Here is a 20,575-nt window from a genome sequence, read left to right on the forward strand (position 1 = left end):
GACACTGTGCACTAAGGTAGAGGTCCTCACATGACTGCTAGTTCCTAATTCCTAGTTAACAAAACCAAGGACCAGAAACAGTCCTGATGAAAATTTTGTTCAGTAATCAGGTCCAGATAGGATCCCATTCTATTGCTGTGGGTCTACTGCAGTGTGTGGATCCAAGTGGACCTGATTAGCTCTGACCACCAAAAACTCTGTTTTTGAAGCGAGATGGAAAGAGTGAACTGTGAAGTGGTTTGTTCAAGTTAACCACATTTTGGACTTTGGGCTGACTGTCCTCAAATCCCTTTTCAGATGGGGTTTCTTCATGAATTATATATTATTCATGATTTCTATCTATTAATATTAATTTATTTTTTCACAGGTCTGTTTTGGATCGGGGCCAAAGTTTTATCCCAGTGAAGACCTCTACTATAAGATTTTTTTACCACACACAGTGAATCTGATGAAAACACTTGGAGTAAAAAATAAATCCAGTTATTCAAGATATATATTTTAGCAGCACTAAACTTTAAAAGTGTAGTATTAAAATTGATAGCATCGTTTAAAAACACACAAAGAGAAACACAGAGAGCGCAGGTGATAAAGAGAGACAGGTGTTGGGACAGAGTGACAAACCCAGAGAGATAATAGAGATCAAGATGATGAGCTCATGTTCCTACAACAGGGACTGGTTGGGGTCAGATATTGTTGTCTCAATGGAGGGAGCACAATGAGATAATAACAGACCTGTTGAATGCCCTGTAAGCTAAGACCATGTCTGCCTCTTTAAATGCCAAACAGCACAATGTAGTAAGGTGGGTACACACACACACACACACACACACACACACACACACACACACACACACACACACACACACACACACACACACACACCTCCAGAAACTATAGGAACAAATTCCAGAGCAGCTTACTGGAGGTCAGACACAAGCAGAATTCCTTAAAGATAATCACAACAGAGCTACTGTGTTTAATGTTTTCCCTCACATGACTTCTTTGTTCTTCAGGAATAAATAAAGAATGAGGACAGCTTGACCCTGTCCTTTTCAAAGAACACCATGATACAAAATTCATAGTGACTCTTTAGAGCAAGGAGAGCTCAGATTAGATTTGTGCAGCGGTCAGAGTTACACAAAGGGCAGCAAGCAATACATCTGTGAGCCTAATGTGTCGACACCACTGACTGTAGGGTGATTATTCTGAAATATGGGTTAATTCTGAATAATCGAATGCAATTACAGTCAAGATTTCCTGTATTTAAAAGCTCAAAGAAAGCCATCTTGTACAGAGATTTCACTGTCGGCCCAAGCACAAATCTTGACAGCATGATAAATCTGTATCTCTGTTTCTGAATTTTTTAGCTCAGGGGTGAAAATTGTTCTTTTTCTCAAATGTTCACTGAGCAGCCACAGGTCACAGAGACACTATTTCTGGCAACACACTTTGTCTCTGCAAAACACAGCAAAACTTAATAAAAGCTTTCACATCCATCGGCTATTCTGTTTCCAATCAATTACAAAGCTGGACATCAATCAGAGGCTTAATCGATCCCCAACCCAAAATTTCCCAAGCTTGCCTGGATGTACTAAATTTGTACGGACACAACGTTCAGCGAGGGAGGGGGCTATGTTGTCATTAGCATTAAATAGCTAATTCATCACCAAAACAGTCAGACGCTGTGCCTGCAGGCTAAAAATGGGCTGTGACCTCCCGCTGTCTCTCTCGATGTCTGAAGGAAGGAAAAGGCGTATTGAGCCAGACGTTAGTTATTGCCCAAAAACATATCAGGATTGGCAAGTCTGAGTATCCAGGCCACACTGAGTCGTGCCTACTGTCTGTCCATGACTCCATGAGATTATGTTGACCTCCGTTGTGATGAGTAAACAACCCTGGATGAGGGAGGAAGAGAAGGAGGGGGAGAAAAAAGGGGGGAAGGCTGAAAGACAAGACAGGGGGGCAACTTGAATGAACTAATTGAATGAACAAAAGATGTGAGCGGCATCCAAAATTCACAACAACCTTGGCTGTCCTTGCTTAGAGGAGGGTAAGGGAGGGAGAAAGGGAGAGACAAAAAGAGGGAAAAGGGGTGAAAAATAAAGCGAGGGCAAGGTGGAAAGAAACGCATCAGTGTGTATGTGAGTGCCTGTGAACCAGGTGAGGTCAGCTTTAGGTGTGTGTGTCTGGTTGATTTTTGTTGAAGGGCAATTCTGAGATTCCCTTCAGATACTCAGTGAACTCTGTCGATGTCTCACTTTATTTCACCCGCTCTCCTTCACTGTCCCTTGCTCCTGCCCTTTAGAAACAAGATGAAGGGATGATCAGGAGGCGGCTTCAGTTAAGACCGCCAATCAATACAGCTCTTCTGTGTGGGATGAGACTCCAAGATTACACTGAAAATCACAAATAGCAAACGACTCTTTCAAACTACTTTCTCGACTTTGAACATTCAAGTCTGACCAAAGCCTGGAAAATAGAAACCAGGGAACCTGCCCGTTTTGCACTCGACGCTGCGCACGCAGTATCTTCCTCCTAATTCCCCTTCGCTTTACACTAAGAACACTAAGAATCCCTGCCGTTCACAATAACAACACTCATCAAAGAAAGTTTTGCCCAACTCCCAAACTCTCATTTCCTAAACGAGAGTTAAAATGCCTCCTAACTCTTCACCATACTTCATCTTTGTTTTCCTCACTCCAAACCTCCAGGCCCTGAACAATTAGGCCCTTGTTTATGTCTGCAAATTGCTGTGCCGTGCCTATCTGTGTATAGTCCCCGGCAGCTGGATGCACCAGTGGAACAACTATATTGATTGGGATGTCTGTTCTTTTAACAAGGTCTGTCTGGTTGCTCTATCTGGGGGTGCAGCAGCGCTCATACCTGTTCCCCAAACGCCGCTCCACCTCAGTTCAGGTAATGGGCGCACACTTCAAAACTGCTTACACAAAACACTTTTTTTCGGGGGGCCATTTGTAAAGGGAATAGCCAGCACTCATTCCATTGTTTCCTTTTATCTAATTTTCTTTTTATTTTCTCTTGGTTTCCGTCATTCGTTAAATCCTTCTCTAATTTTTTTTTCCTTCTCCTCCCTCATCTCCTCCATTACTATGATAACTCTTACTCTATCCACCAGCTGTCCCTGAAGGGGCCAGTAGCAGTCAGTGTCATTATTTTCCTAGTCCGGCTTCATGCTGACGGTGTGAGTTTGCTTCCCCCTCTCAGTTTCACAACCTGGACTGCCCATTTGTTTTCACTCTAATGAAGTAGTGGAAAAGAAGCAGGGGAAAAAAAGAAGGCAGATAAAAAGAGAGGAAAGGGGAAAGGTAAAGAAGGTGAGGGGAGAAGAGACATGAGAAGAGAGAATGGACAGGAGAAGACAGAGGATGAGAGGGGAAATAGAGGCGCACTTGGACAAGCTGTGAAAATGCTTCTAAAGAAAACATTCCACCGCAAAAGGCTGAAAAAGATCAAAATCCCAGAAGTGATACATCAACGGAGGATGAAGGCTCCGAATGTTCAGTGGCCAGAGGGGCCCATTATAGAAAACAGCAACTTAACACATATAGGAGACATATGAAAACAATGTCGAGATAAGGAGTGCAAGGAGTTACACTGTACGGTGCTAGAAAGTACAGTGTGTTTCTGCACAAATCAGTAAAGCGTACAGCTGGATCTCTGTGTCTGGACACTTGTCTTAACTTTGTGGTTAGCCAAAAAAAGCTATAAATATTTCAGCATTAGCATTTGGTGAGTTTGGCATGTTTATGTGCGTTTGTGTTTCAGCGTCTCCGTGTCTGCCCAGTCCAATGAGCAGAATGCTGTTACTACATCGCTATAATTTTAGCTGGAAATTACCTCTGACGCCAGTGCACTGAGTTCCACCACTCGAAAGCATAGTTTGGATTAATGCATAATGTTCCATTGTGTTTGTGGAAGTGTAGAAAGATGAATTCTCCCCACAGAGAGGACCAAACATTTAACAGTAGACTCACTAGGGAGCCGGGCTTTTCTGTGACACACGCACTGACATATGCGCCACTGCCGAGCAAAAAGGATCCGTTTTTCAGAAGATTAAGGCACTTTTTCCTTGAGTCTTTCAGCCGAACACTTCAAAAGACTGGCACAGAGTCGTAGCTGAAAGAAGACGAAATGAATTGATTTGATTATTTTTGGGTGAGTCTGGATCAATCGCATTCTTTCCCCTCGTCAGAACAGGGTCGTTTGGCCCTAAGGGCAGAGGGGTGTAATCATTTGAGGCAGGCGGAGCACGCCATTTGCCCAGGCCTGGAGGGGTTCTGATTTCAATGCTCCATTATGAGCCGTGTTAACAGCAAATAACATAAATTCCTCCCGCAGAACACACACTGTTACACACAGACACGTCGTATTTGAGCATGTATAAACACTGAGACACAAAGAAAATCCTTCAGACGGACAGCAAAGGAAAAAAAGTCAATGGGACAAACGCACACATTCCTTACTGTTACAAATGTATATCATGCAGCTACTGAAAGGAGAATGTAAATAAGAAAATAATCTGACAATCAACTAGACTTCACTCAGTTCTGTGCTTGTGTTACGTCTGTGTTTGTATAGTTTTTTTTTAAATCTGAATTTCTTCATATCAGTCCAAATGGCAGTGGACACAAAATTCAGGCTGCCTGGCGGTAAAATGTATACAGTACGGAAGCACGTTTGTATAAACTGTGACGGAGGTAATCGATCCTTCACACTGCTCCACATGAGGAGAGCCAGATGGATCCTGTTAACAGTTCTTAAATGAATTCTACACTTTCTAAGTCCTGTGACATTCAGGGAAGCTGTTACATTAAAATTCTCAGCGTTTTGACAATTCCAAACAAATTTACACAGGCTGAGCCATGCTGCCGAGGCGGACGGCTGACTGGGTTGTCCGCACTGTGTGTCAAGGTTATCACAAGACTGTATTTGTCTAAGACTGACAGGACCCAGTCTGAAACCTTACTCTACATCAGTTAGTGTGGGAGGAAGCTTTTTTGAGGGGAGAAGGCGAAAAAAGGGAGGGAGGGAGGGAGGGAGGGGGGAGACAAAGAAATAGAGACTCAAGCCATGATTTATTTTAAAGAGCCAAACGTAGGCTGCAGAAGTTACCTGAACATCTGTAAGACAGACATGCTGAGGCTAGCCCTGATGCTGATGAGGCCATGAACGGCTGAAGAGGGGGGCTGTTTCTTACTGTGTTATTTTCATCACCCAGTTTTTTCTACCTGTGTTGCAGCTATTTGTACTCGATTCCTGAAACATACACATCCTGTACCTAAACCAAGCAAAGTCCTTGTAAGGGAAATATTAACTTTGGAATATTTGCAATATGTTCAGAACACTGTCAACACAGCTCCCATGAGGACTAACTGCCTGCCAAAGCAGACCACTTTGTGTAAGTGTATGTAACAATTTATTGTCGCAATGCAAACATTCACGGTTGTACGCAAAGCAAATGACTTGTGGTTGATGCCACTGTCAATGAACCCCTTCACTAGAGAACTTTGGCTTGGACAGTAGTTGGTTAATGGGTAAATATTGAGATGGTTCCTCAAGTGTGTAGATCCTGGGGCTGAGCTAAACAAACAAAGGTTGTTTAGGGTCACGCTAACAGTGTTAGAGCCCGGATACACTAAGGCGATGGTCGGCCGGTGGTCAATGTCTGGCCATCAGTAAGGATTTGTCACCCCAGTTTTTGAGGCATGCGCTGCCACTAGTCGGCCCTTGTTGACTTTTTTTCAAGCTGACATACCATGCTGAATTGGCATGAGAGTTGGCGGAGCTTGTTTGTGAGTGAAATCACTCTGATTGGCAATTCAGCTCAGTGCACTAGAGGAGAAATGGAAGTGAAGAAAGCCAACAAACGGCTAAAATCAAGAGGGTATGAGATCATAACAAACTTGTTATATTAGGTAGGATTTTTTCAAAAGATCTTTTTAGGACTTTTTTGCCTTTAATCAATAGGGCAGTTGTTAGCATGAAGGGTGGAAAGAGTGGGGGGAAGACATGCAGCAAAGGGCTGTAGGGTGGAATCAAACCAGCAGCTGCTGTGGCAAGGACGAGGCCTTTGTACATGGGGCACCTGCTCTACCAGGGAAGCTAACGTGCGTCCCTGGATTTTTCTTTAGCAGAAATCGGAAAAGTTTGTGTTGTTATTTCTTTCAACAATGGGTTGTGTTGCTAATATGCTAACTGGCTAACTAGCATGTTGAATCCATTCTGTTGACCTTCCGGTTTCCATTTTTTTAATGACAGCTGGCTGCTGGTATGAAGAGTTATTTCCTCTTACGTAGGCACAGAATATACGTGCTTGTTGGCCATTGGTTGTCTTCTTTGTGGTGTGTTCAGGTGCAAAATTTTGGCTGAGATACAGACGACGTGAAACGACGCAACCATTGGTGTTTCTTGCAACTAGTTCTTTGATGTCAACCTGGTGTATCTAGGCCTTTAAACCAATTAAAATCTATCAGGCTCAATCATAGGAAAATATTGAGAATGTATTTTAAGGTAAAGTAGTTTTGCCCAGAATCCCCTCCTGTTCTTGTCCCATGTTTTATCGTAGAATGAAACCTTCAATACAATTCTACATAAGAGCACAGAAGAAGTACGCACTTCACTGAAGAAATACTGCTGACCTTACATGCAGGTCAGTGATGCTGTCAAGGCTAAGGAAAGAAAAAGACAAACAGATACACAGAAAAAGCTCCGCCTTACATCTTCTTTTAAACAATGAAGAATTTAATAAAATGAGACATGAGGACAAAAAAATTCAAATGGATTTGTCAACATAAAGAAGCGACGGCGTGGCCGAGAGAAATCTAAAGTTAAGTAATTTGCACAGGACTTTCATTATGTGGGAACCTTGTGGAATTGAGAGTTATCCCCCAGCTTCTGCGTTTTCCCAGAACTGCATTAAGTGCAGAGATGAGATTAGTTTGCCCCGAGATTGAATTGGACATGCCTGTGGATTTTACTGCTGTGATACACAAATAAAGCATGATGCAACATTGCTAGAGGCTGAAATGTCAAATGAAAACCAGAAATAAAATCACAACCAAATTGAATGCGTTGCCTATAGTAAAAACAATTTTGCAAATTACTTAGAAATATTGATTTGTTTAATTTATGAGACGCAGCATGCAATATAAATTAAACCCACTATGAAACCTTTCAAATTTTTCACCAAGCAGCAGTCAAAGCACTTATAATTGGTGCAAAAATTGCTGTGAAGTCTTTTTTTTTTTTTTTTTTGACAAAATGAAGTGTCATTTGATCAAATTTTAGAAGGCACTTGGCTCCATCAAGCAAAGAGAAGAAGTGAAGCAGCAGCGTGGCCGAGGGGCTGAAGCACCAGTTCTACAACAGAAAAGTCACACGTTGAAATTGGACAACAGCCAATAAAGACCCTGTCAAAGTGACCCTGAAAAACATATCGAACAGCCCCCACTGCGAGTTGTTTTGGAGAGGAGTGTCAGTAACAGGGCTCCTACAGCTCAAGGCAAGTTAGATTTAAGACTTTTTCAGACTTTTTCAAATGCAGCTTGCAATAAAATTAAGACCAAAAAAGGGGGTAGACCAGAACTGGGAAACACCTGCCGTTTGTTGGCAATTTTTCTTACCAAATTTGTGTTTCTCACTGTGCTTTGATTTCCATCATGCCGAGTTTGAAAAACTTTCTGCATAAATTAAACCAAGCCTCGTATGCTTTGCCTTGTCCTAGGTTCAGCCAAGAAGTGAAATCTGGGTCAAATAGTTCATTTTCATTGAATTTGCACTTCCCCTTGTCGTCTATGATACAGTGACAGCTAGCTAGCTGACAGTGGATCCTCTGCTCTGAGCGTCCCAGCTGGAAACAAAACTGTTGTGTTGTTGGTTGTGCTATCCTGCTGTGGTGACATTAATGTGACAGGCATTTGATATTTTACAATTAAATGTCAGAAAAGAAAGATTCATAATATCCTTTGTCCCATATCTTGGCTTTTTTTTTAAGTCTTTTGAAAGACATATTTAAGAAAGTTTAGTACCTATTGAGGCCTTACTTTTAGATTGATGAATTCAATGCCTTTAGAGACTTTTTAAGGATCTGCTGGAACCCTGAGTAAAATGGTAAATTTGTAAAAGTTCTGATCAGATGTCAGAGAAAACAAAAGCGTGGATCTTTGGTTGAGACAACTGAAGAATCTCAAGAGGAGAGCAGGTGGGCCAGGAGGTTTGAGGGATGGAGAGCGAAGAGAGTATGAGGTTAGAAGGCAGAGTATGGTCACCGCTGCCCCTGGGCTGACTTGTAGATAACCACAATTCTCTGCCTCTCACCTTTTTACCTCTTTAATTCGCTGTGTAGTTCTCGGTTTCGCCGCAACCTTGGTAATAACAGCCTATTTCTGTTTATTTGTTTCCTTCTGAGTGAACTTCGTATTACCCCCATCCCTCTCACCCTCTCCTCCTGAAACCTGACTTCATCTACTGTAACTCCCTTTCACAGCAAACATAATGAAAAACAACAACAACATCAACAACAACTACAACAGAGAAAGTAGCTGCTGTGGGCTGGCCTATTTCCCACACCGGCCTGACCAATCCTCACCAGTACTCCTGGCTCATTTGAAATGCTAAACACAATCGTAGGACTCGAAACACTGAAAACAGAGAAATGGGTGAAGAGGGCAAGCATGCAGTGAATTAATGCTGTGATTCAGAGCTGGTAACGCACCTGACCTTGGAAACTGTCAAACTCTTCTCTCTGCCCGATTCACACTCCATTACAACTCTAATAGCACCAATTACAGCTTTATTTAGCTCTGTCATCCCCAAATTCCCCCTTCAGAGCAGAGGGAGAATAATTATTTATCTTTCCATCCTCCAGGCTAAATTATGAGTATGAATATCACATCTGAAGAGAGAGATGGAAAGATAAATAAGGGCAGAAGGATGGGTGAATTTGCTCGTTGAGGAGGTCAGGAGCGTGAGAGCATATGGCGGAGAGAAAGTAAGAAAAATTGTTATTCCAGTAAAGATGTAGGTCATTCCAGAACAGATTTTTATTAGCATGGCTGTAGATATCGATTGTTGGGTCAGTGAGTCGGCAAGGCAGGAGGGAACTAAATGAAAATGGAATCTAAGTGATCACCTGCTATGTAATGCAGTTACTCTTTATTACTCCTAGATAAATATGATAGATACACATTCATGTCTGCAATAATGTGAATTGAGTACGCCGCTTCATCACTGAGACCTTACATATGGGGTCACTGTCAGACCCTCATACGTTTTAATTTCATTACAGCATAAATAGATAAATATGATACACTGATGTTCTTGTCGCACTTAACGATCTGCGGGCAGGCATTTTTATCAGAAAAATCCATAGGGGTCAACCTTGAGGCCGCGACACGCAGATATCACTGATTTTATAATGCAGAAATAAAAATGATGAGTTCCCAACCTGGTGAAAGGCCTCCGCTATAAGTCAAAATCCCTCCTCCCTCCTTTTTCTTCCCTGCCAACTTCCACTTGCACTTTTTACTGCACAGCAGGGGCTTTTAAATTTGTTCAGCCCAAAACCCAAATGTAAAATTTAGCCTCAATCTGAAAACGAAAGGCTCATTAAAACATACTGTTACACTCACCATATGCAGGCCCACCAGCACTGGGATTATGGCCTGTGCAGTGTACCAGGCTCCAGTACAAGACACCGTGCTGTACTGAATCAGTACAGGCTAAAGTTTCTGGGTTAAGGCAGCTGTTCACTTTCCCTTCCTTGTCTGCCCTCATCCCACTCATGTCAGACTGAATGATCCCACACTAAGTGGATGCATCTGTGTGGTAGGGGCTCCACTGAACCAATTGGAGTGGTGGGTGGAGTTGTTACCATGGCACTACCACCAAATGTGCTTCCATCAGGTTAGTGATTGGATGGGTAAGAGGCCAGAGGAGAGTTTAAGGGTGACTTTGGAAAGATCGTCCCTCAGACCCAGAGGCAAGTAGGTCTGAGAGGGGTCATTATGTCACTTTACTTCTGTTATCACCCAACTGGCTGATCACATGGACATACTGAGCACAGGCGGCAGTGGCTTAGCTACTCCACACGCTCTCCTCTGGATACTTTTTATTGGCCGATTGCCCTGGCCTGGGTCTTCTGAGGGTTCGCGTTTGTGTGTGTGTGTTTGATTATTTCTCTGTGTTGTGCATTTGCACTAGAGTTGGGCAATAGACAAAAACCATAAGATGACAGAAACGTACCAACTATCAAACATTTTTACATACCAAGGTATCTATCTCCTTAAAGTATCGCGTGTATCAGCAAATATGGGCATCACAGAGCAGGACTGCTTTATGGAAATATTGGATTGACATTATTTGTGCATTTGACTGAATTATTACTTTTATATTTTCTATGTTTAATATGTATTACCCATTCATATTCATATTCTGATGACAAAAAGACTGTATTATTGCCCAGTTCTCCTTACAATGCGTGCACACATACACATATAAAGCACATTCAGAGCACAAAAGGGGGGTTGCAACTGTGTTAAAGGAGCACTTCACCCCTCTGATAACAATGTGTATATCAATTATATTGAATTCATGAAGAAAACTTTGCTTTTCTTGCATGCCTGTGGTAAATAAAGACTCCAAAAAATGAACAAAATACTTGATGAACTGAGATCATAGGGGGCTGTTTTTACAGGAACACTATATTAAAGACTATCACACAACGTAAACAGTATAATCCAAGTCTCATTCATCCAGTCATATGCTTAGTACTTCGCCAACAGACATCCATTTCCGACAGGGAACAGAAGAGCCAGACTCCACTGAAAAAAACACAAGTAATTTTACCTCACTGAACACAGGAGCTGCTGGTATACCACTGCATCCATCGCTAGTTTGTATTGTTGAGTGACATTGTCTAATTGGAACTAACCTTTTAAAACACTCAATTTACACAATAACACAAACTAACTAACTGATTGAAGCAGCAGTGGACCAGCAGTTCGCGTGCTCAGGACGTAAATTTACCGTATTTGTCAATGGAGTCTGGTCTTAAGGAGAGCATGGATAAGGTTCACTTTCAGTTCAGTTTCCCTTCAGAGAGGGGTGTCTGTTTGGGAAGTATGACTGGATAAATAAGACCTGGATTATACAGCAGGAGCTGTCTAAGAATTTGTAAATTTGGATGTTTATTCCTTTAAAGTAGGGCTGCAGCTAATAATAATTAGCAAACTAAATAAACCCAAATACATCCAGAACTCTGCTGCCTGTCTGCTCACCCATTCCCGCTCCCGCAATCGCACCACCCCTGTCCTTCAGAACCTCCACTGGCTCCCTGTCCCACAATGTATCCAATTGAAAGTCTTTCTCCTCATTCACAAAGCCCTCCATAACCAGGCCCCCTCCTTCCTCACTGACCTGCTCCACTGCCACACTCCTTCCCGCAGCCTCCACTCCTCTGACGCCAACCTCCTGACTCCACCACTCAGGACCAAGCACCGGACCTGACAGGTGACAGAGCCCTCTCCATAGCTGCCCCCTCCCTCTGGAACTCTCTCCCCAAACACATTCAAGACTGCACTGACCTGTCACTATTTCCATTGTGTGTATTTTATTGTAGTTGTTATGATTGTTAACTAATGTAAAATGTCTCTGAGTAACATGAAAAGTGCTAAATAAATAAAATGCATTATTATTATTTTTTAACTATTTTTCTTCTTCTGCAAATTCCCTCACAAAAAAACTGATTTGCTATGTTTCAAAACATTTTCAGAAGCACGCCACGCCACACACACACACACACACACACACACACACACACACAGTACAATATATTTTATCGTACTGACAGACAACCAGAGAGCAGTAGACATTATGGGCTGAGCCTTGTTACCTTGTCACATCTCATGAGGCCAAGGTAGCGGAGGGACTTGCTGCTCTGAGCGATCTGTGTGGCTCCCTGGTCTGTGATGTCCTTACACCAGCCGGCATCCACAGTCTCTATAGTACTGCTGTACTGGCCTATGGCTATCAGAGCTGTGGCCACAGGAGGAAGACAGAGAGAGGGGGGGGGGCGAGGAGGGGGGGTGGGGAAGGAGGGAGGGAGAGAAACAAGAAAAGGTGTTAGTCTGACAACCTTTCTCATGCAAATGTGGCAGCACGGGCCTCCCAAAGAGATGTGCAGAAATTCGAGATAAAACCGGGGCAAGTCATCTGGCCAGCTGTGACACATAATTCCAATGTTTGCACAACACCTTGAAAATGTACACACACGCACAGGGTAACACACTGAGACACACACACATGCATGCACACAAATCTCACACACACCCATGTTTGCTCAGACTGCTGCAGGATTCATCCATTAGAGCTTTGGCATGAGTCACAGCACTGAAAGGCAATGACACCGTGCCAGGGTAAAGTGTGACTCCATGCCAGTGTATGATTTAATTCTGCTTGTGTGTGTGTGTGTGTGTGTGTGTGTGTGTGTGTGTGTGTGATTATGGGTGTGTTTACTGCTGCCAGGGCAGAAACATAGTGCCAGGGTAAAGAGTATCCACCGAAACAAATATCTGTCAGTGTCTGGGGGCTTTGTTACACCTCGGAGCATGTGTGCATACATACCTTCACACACATGCACACGTGCGCGCGCGCACACACACACACACACACACACACACACACACACACACACACACATAATACCTCACGTGTTGTTCTTTTGATACTTTCTTCATGTATTTTTAAGCAGAGTACAAATTAAAATGTAGAGCTGACAAACAAGATAAGATTAAATCGTCCGTAATCTATCTCAAATAAAGACATTCTCTCTGTTGCATTAGAACACACACACACACACACACACACAGGGACACAACAATCTTCCTCATCAATCTTTGACCCGTCAATCGTTGGGCAGATGGAGGAGACCTGTGCTCCACCAGTCGATTGATAGTGCTGCTCAGTGATCGATTGGCAGGGCCTGGGCTTTGTTCTCCCCTCTCTCACAACCATCACTAATGAGAGTGGGAAGGAAGGAGGAGGAGCGAGGGATGAGAGAAAGATGAAAGGAGGAGAGTAAAGACAGAGAAAGCCTTTGACAGCACCTTCAAATAGTTACTTAGCCCTGATGTTGTTTTTTCATTTGCAGAAATCCATTTCACTTCAAACTTTTTTGCAAACAAGCTTGAGACTCAATCGTCTCCACTTTAACAAGGAGGGAAAAATTTGTCTTTACAAACTTGTTTTCATGTAAAAAAGAAAACACCTCTCCCACTCCACCCTTTCTCCCTTTTATTACCAGCACTTTTCAAAGCACCTCCTCATATTACAGTATTAAATAACGTGCAATCAGCAGATTGTTGATGTCACTGCACACTGGGTAAACTGTGTGAGCATTTGTGTGTGTCTGTGTTAATGGGGTAACCATAGAGAATACTTTGGACCAGTCATATATGTTGGTCTACACGTTAATTTCGATACTCTTCAGTCTACTGCACTGTGCACCAGCTGGGTCTGGTGGAAGCTAATTAGCTAGCAACGCCGCTTATTCAGCAATTATCACTAGTAACCCCTACCCGACCTGACAGCGTTGCTACGGAAACATTGCACCCACTTTCTGGTCTCGTCCCAGGTTGCCCTGGTGAGTAAGCAGCATCATTTTGAGCTGCAAATCCCTGTTAGCGTTATTCACTATGTTAGCACCAGTAGCTGTGCTGATCATGCAAACAGTGCTAACAGGGCTAGTTCACAATGCTAAGGGGAGTTTGTGGCCCAAAATGAAAGCCACTTACTTGCTAAGGCTACACGTGGGGAGACTGGAGGGTCGCTGCCATGTTTTCACAGCAACTGTGATGCCAACGGGATGGTGTAACTAGCAGTAATCTATGAATGAGCGGCACTGCTAGCTGGTACACAGTGCAGAAAGGCCAGCGTTACTTAACCTAACCAGTGGAGTTGGGCAGTGGGCAAAAAGCAAGACATTGGCAACACAAAACATTAAAATTTCACTACCTCTAAATGAATATGATTTGAAATGTGGTGCTAAAGCTCATTGAGTCAATGAAGTGCCGAACTCAAAGTAAAAGGCCTCTTGTGTTTCACATCATTATGTGCTTTTTTCTTTAAAAAATTAATCGGTTTGTTACTTATTAATGGGTGTTGGGCTCATGAAGGCAAAATGAACCAAAACTGACATCTCCAGTGTGTGTGTACATGTATACAAGTGTGCGCTTACACTGTGGAGTGGGAGCTTGTTCCCACAGGAGAGGGGAAATGAATAATCTTATGCTTTTTATATCAACTGCATGTATTTAACCTTCTTTCCTCCTGTTCAGCTGGAGCTATGTAATGTAGTCTCCTCTACACACACACACACACACACACACTGCAAACCATCTTGTGTACAGTATGTAACATATGTAATATATAGCTTTGGGCTCTTGGAGTGCTCCACATGTGGTTCCCTTTGTGCTCCAGCATGCTCTTGGATGCCATGCATAATGGCACATTATGACTGAACAGGCAGTAACATGGCTTTGAAGCTACAGAACGTTTCATGTAAAACGGCACCATGGGGAAGAGGCTCCATCAGGCCAGATGGGTGAACAGCACACGGAGTAGCCATGCTGTTTTTTGACTAGTGGTGACCTCGTGAAGCAGTCTAAAAATGGAGAAACTCGTGTTTTTGTATGTGTGCTTGAGTGTGTGAGAGGCTGGGAAGACGTCAGGTGATTGACTCCCCGTCCTGTTCCCCTTGTCATGTCCAATCACATGATCCCAAACTAGATTGCCTGGGCTCAGACCTCTCGTCGGTTAAAACACACACATTGCTGCGGTTAAAACCCCCTTTCAGAGCAATTGGGAGTTTTCAGAGGAACACGGAGGTCAAATAAAAAGAGGAGAGCTTCACAGTTAACCGAACCAAACAACAGAACTCCCTCTACTTCCCCTTGAGCAACTCCCAAGTCCCTGTTTCTTCCACTTCAACGTTACTTCTTTCAACCTGACAGAGCGAGGGGATTGAAGCAGACAGGTGCCTACCACGGTGAATGTTTAAGAAGTGCGAGTGAATACATTGTCCATGCATTTCCTGATTACTGTGCAGCACTCACCTAAGCACACAACCTTCCTAGTCTAAATTACTGAATTACAGGCTCCAGACTTTATAAAGAAAACATGTGGCAGTTTGAGATAGCTGCAGGGGGAATGAGACGAGCAAATAACACTAAACATCATTTTGTTATGCTCTCAAGTTGGTCAACTGGAGAGTCAGATAATGCCTTTGTCAGAACGAGCTAAGTGTTAGGCTATTTGGACTTGTTTAGTACTCTATCAAGGAGTTCATCTGGTCGCCATTACAGTCTAATATCCCCGTGTGTTTGGCTTCTCTCCCTCTTCCTTTGATCTTCTATCAGGAGACTGTAAACTCCAGCTACGCCGGGTGGCAAATGGAAATCGTTGGCTACTTTTGCAAAGCAGGAGAGCTTTCAGTAAAACCTTTTAACTACAGTCGAACAGTTGTGTTCACCTTGTCAGAGATAAGGAGTGCAGTTGAAGCTCAGTCCATTTGTTTTGGAAGAGAGTGTATATACATGTACATAGAAAAATGTGTAAAGAGGTGTTTTATTTATGATGAAAACACTATAATCATTAGTATAGTTTTGTTTGTGTGAAAACACAATGGTACTGCTTTTCTCATTATGAAACTGTGAAAGTGTAAAAAAAAAAAAAAAGACTAGTATATCTTTGCATAGTTAGGCCTACATATAATTACTTAACACACAAGTGTGCACAATACCACTTACATATACTGCCAGTCAAATGGATTTTCATGCTTTAGTTGAATCTAATGTAATGTAAATTCATCCAAACTAAAACAAATAAATTAGTGAGCAAAAGTAGAGCTACATATCACAGAAGTAAGTGGCTTTTATTACACTGGAAACCAGGTTTCTTGATCCCTTCTGACAGTACAATACACACTGCTAATGATATTTTAGCATTCATACATATTGTGTAAATCTGTGAGACAGCCTTTCATTTGATATAGTAATCTAAGCTTGCCTTTTGTCCTTTGTGAGGTCATGTTTAACTGTTGAGTGTGTGTGAGAAGTTTTCCAAAGCCTACGTCTTTGTATAGTAATGGGACTCTTAAGCCCAGTTCAGACCAATGATTCGTGACGAGACGAAACCGTTTTAGAAAGTTGCAGAGAAAAGTTGCAGCAGTGTGAACTGGCCATCGGAGCTTGATTCAAGCCGGCTGATGGTGTCACCTGCAACTCTGCTGGTCAAATCGCCAGTGGCTAGTTTTGGAAGGTAAGGCTGGTCACTTGTTTCTACATCCAGTTGGCGTGTAGTGAAGTCCACTGTTCGCTTGCTTGCTGCGGCAGGTGCTCTGTCCCTGCTGAGCCCTGTTTCCGTCCTCATGTGTGCCGGTGTCGGACGGTGGGTCACTGCCTCACACACACACACACACACACACACACACACACACACACACACACACACACACACTCTCACTGACTGATTAATTGCCATTGCTTACTTATATTATTATAGCATATTTATTATGAATACAGTCCATCTGATGCTCGTTTTGTTTGTTTTTTGCCGTTTGATCACCACCACAAAGGCAATCATGACCAGTATCCCACTATCACTATCCTCGTTCATATTTCAAGAAGGTACAAAATATACTCAGCCACAAAATAAGCCTGAAAAGCTGGACATCAGAACCGTCTCATCTAGTTGCACTGGTGTGAACCTGCAGGTTTTTAGAATGGTGCAGAACGGTGCATTGCAAGTAGTTGCCTGTTTCAACTTGTCTTATCACGAATCCTTGGTCTGAACTGGGCTTCACAGTAAATAGCACTTTGTTGAAGCCATGTCCATCGGGAAGGTCAGCCAATTAAAGTAATACTTTGTCCGCAAGATGACCATTTCCATAACAATTCAAGGTTTTCCCTTGTTACCTTGAATTTGTAAAGAACAATTTGTTTTTCTCGCATGCCTCCATAATGAACAGAGAATTCAAAATAGGCAAGCATTCTTCATGACTTAATGTAATACATTCAACAGCAAAAACATCTGTTTACAAACTCTCACACAACTCATGCAGTATAATCCAAGTCTCATTTATCCATGTGTGTGCTCACAAACAAACATCCATTTCATCCTAAAACATTACAACGTAAACCATGTCAGTACAAACTGTCTCATTCCCATCCGAGTAGTGTCCCTAGGCTTGCATGTGTCTGAACTCTGCACAAGCGAAGCTCATGGGCACACACAAGTCCAGGCACTCTCGGGCACGCAGATGGTAGGCAGGAGTGTTTTACATTGTAAAGTTTTAGCAAAAATGTATGTGTTTGGGAAGTCCTGAGCATATGACTGGATAAATGGCATTTGAATTGTACTGCACGAGTTGTGTGAGAGTTGTTTGTTATAGATGCTTTAATATAGTTTTGCTGTTGTTATATGGGGACCCTGTTAACTTCGATATATGATGAATGTTCACCTTTTTTGGATTCTCCGTTGACTGTGGACACATGCGAGAAAAACTGTCTTCTTTATGAATTCAAGGTAACACATATTAAGTAATTTACCATACAAATTGTCATTTTGTGGGGGAAGTATTTTTTTTAGTCAACATATGTTAAACTAGCTTCACACCGACTGATATCCTCAGCTATAAGTCAGATATTACAGCACGCTGGTGGATATAGATGCTGACTTTAACTGATTAACACTTAGGCCATATTTCATCATATCTACATAATGTCAAATAAAACAAACCATGCAAAATTTCTCAATTTGCTTTTTAGGACAGCTGCAATTAAGTGCCAATTACATGGCTTGACATTTAACCAAAAACTGTTAAAATATAGGGTTTTCAAAACTTTTGACTGGCAGTGTATAAGGGACCATAGGAGCAGGAAATTGTCTTTCCTGACTGATAATGATTTTCTGTCTAAGAAATAGATGAAGCGATATGCAAGAGAAGTTAAGGTGAAAAAGAGGTGGAAGAGTCAGAGGAGAAGAGAGGGGAAAATCCCATTCTGGCAGCAGGAGCTGTGACTGAGTGGTGACTACACACTCACAGACGGTAATGAGGACACACTCTGCTGCCCTGCCTGAAAATGGCTTTAGGATCTGGCTCTGTGTGTGTGTGCGTGTGTGTGTATACACTCCCTCTTTAGAGTGAAAAGAAGCAGAGAGAGACAGAGATTGACCTTAAATCCCGGATATCATTCATTCTGAACATGGCACATTTCACCTGCCTTTTACCAAATCGGTCATTTGGGGATAAAAACGACGTCATCATACGAGAAACAGGTGGGGATCACATTTATAACCAACTGCTTCAGTTTATTCAAGCATCTCCTGGGATTTGGGCCGACATATCTCCGTGTCAATCAGTCACCAAACAATAAATCAATCACCAGATCAATATGAAGAGGGTCATGGAACATTTAGTGCCTTTAGGAACGGTATCCCTGTGTCGAAATCAGATCCTGCAACTGCTCGTGGAGGAATGCCTTGCAATTCTTTTATTACAGCTTTCCCAAATTTAAGTGTAAGGCGCCACTCATAGCTTTCAGTTAGGAATCAAACTGACAAATGTCAAGCAAAGGTGAATAACCGAGTTAAAGCCTATATCTTTGGTGTTCCATTAACTTCTACATTATCTCCAGACAGAGATTTATAACCTATTACTTCCCCATATCAGGCACAAGCTGCTATCAAATGCCATAAATAGCGGATTTATCCAAACATAGGAGAGGCTCTAGGCAAAGGTAACCACACTCTAACAGCGGGGTCAGGAGTTGGTCAATCCTGTGATGACCGCAACGTGAGAAGAAACCTTCCTTAATCAGCTTATTCTCCTATCTCTGTACCTGACCTCAGAGCTTCAGGGGTTAAGCATCTTTTACAGGCTTATTAGATATTCACTTATTACATTCTCCTAAATGATGGTGTGCCATTACTGCTATCTTATTGCTCCGAAGCCATCCCCATGCCTGTCTGCTGTAACCCTATACACCATATTTTAGCCACTGATGAAGACAGAATGCTCACGAAAGAAGTGATGGTATATGCTTAAGATTTAGTGCGGTGCAGTGTGTGCAGAGTGTGTGTTTGTGTGTGTGTGTGCATGAATATGGCAGCAGGGACAACACAAAAAAAGCCTTATTATGGCTGATGTATTCCAGAGAGCAAAACTGTCATGTCTAATGTGAAAGACATTCACTTGGTTCTTTGTGTTGCGTTTAAAAACTTGGCCCCAGCTCTGCCCTCTCCACTGTGCTGCTGTTTGCCCAAAACCAAAAGAAACCCCCTTTTCACTTCTCATCCTTTTAAATTGTGGAAGTTACAAGGGATGCAAAAGCTATTTTCTCAGCGGATATTACAATCTGTATTTTTTTCCTCCCACTTTAGCCAAAACTCTTACCGACATGCATTTCTGCAACAAAGAGGTCAAGGTAGTTTCAATTTGGCTGTATTTTGTAAGATTCTTGGAAAGAAAAGCTACACAAAAGCTGACAGGGTGGCATGACTGTAAGGTACATCTTTCATAACTTGGGTTTGGCAATAGGAAAATACAGAGAAGAGAGAAGTCCCTGAACTTCTGCTGTCCCCTATGGGACCTTATTTCAGAAAAAATATAAAAGGTAGTCAACAGTGAGAGACAAATACATTTTTTGTCCTGTTTGAATTGTGCAATGAACTACACATATAATGTTTGTCAATTAAAAACATAATTTTGCAAGAGAAGAAAGTCACAGCTTACCTAAGTTTGTCATAGTACCATTTAGTTTTGTGGGAAACTGATCACTGGACGTCATTTCTTGTCTCGCACAACACACATCACCAACACCAGCTACTAGCTAGCTAGATAACTTAGCTATTTTCCACACACAAATGCAGCGTTATCTTACCTAATGCAAAACCCGTTGCTTGTGTACGTATATCCAAGTATGAAACACACAGACATTGCTTTCTAATTACGTCTTTTCACAGTCTTAAACTGAAACTTACTTGAAAAATTATCTTTTAAATTGCCAAACAAAATATGTATAATTCATGCACAATTCAAACAGAATCAAAAAATGATTTGTCTCTTGCTTACTGTATGTATTTTTTTCTAAAATGAGGTGCTATAGTGGTCCAATAGAAGGGGAGGGACTGCGCTTTTCTACATACTGGTGAGAGGATATAAAAAAGTATGCCATTGGGATTTTACCATACCATTTATAGAATATTATTACTATCCCTTTGATATTTCTTGATGTATTAGGGCAGTGGTTCCCAACTGGTGGGTTGCAGGTCCATTCTGAATGGACCAAAAGTGACTTGCTAACATATGAACTTTGCAAAAAACACACTGCATCTTTCAGTAGAGTGAATTTCCAGCACAGAGCTTTTATTTTGAAGTGCCATTTCCTGCTGTTAAGTGAGTAAATAATGAACAGCTACTTAACAGAGGTGGCAAACAAGCTTGAGACATGCCCAAACGCAAGTATGATGCTGAATGTATTGAACTGAGTGGACCTTA

General features: G+C 42.2%; 1 protein-coding gene across 1 annotated transcript in view; it reads right to left on the bottom strand.

Moving 5' to 3' along the window:
* The window catches only part of fbxl17 (F-box and leucine-rich repeat protein 17), a 291,099-nt gene that overhangs the window by 12,021 nt on the left and 258,503 nt on the right, over window positions 1-20,575 (bottom strand). Inside the window, exon 10 of the mRNA XM_049579160.1 lies at window positions 11,912-12,054. Coding sequence (XP_049435117.1) covers window positions 11,912-12,054 — 143 coding nt within the window. The remainder of the gene's footprint in view (window positions 1-11,911; window positions 12,055-20,575) is intronic.

The sequence above is a fragment of the Epinephelus fuscoguttatus genome, linkage group LG6 (assembly GCF_011397635.1).
Source record: "Epinephelus fuscoguttatus linkage group LG6, E.fuscoguttatus.final_Chr_v1".
Classification (NCBI taxonomy): domain Eukaryota; kingdom Metazoa; phylum Chordata; class Actinopteri; order Perciformes; family Serranidae; genus Epinephelus; species Epinephelus fuscoguttatus.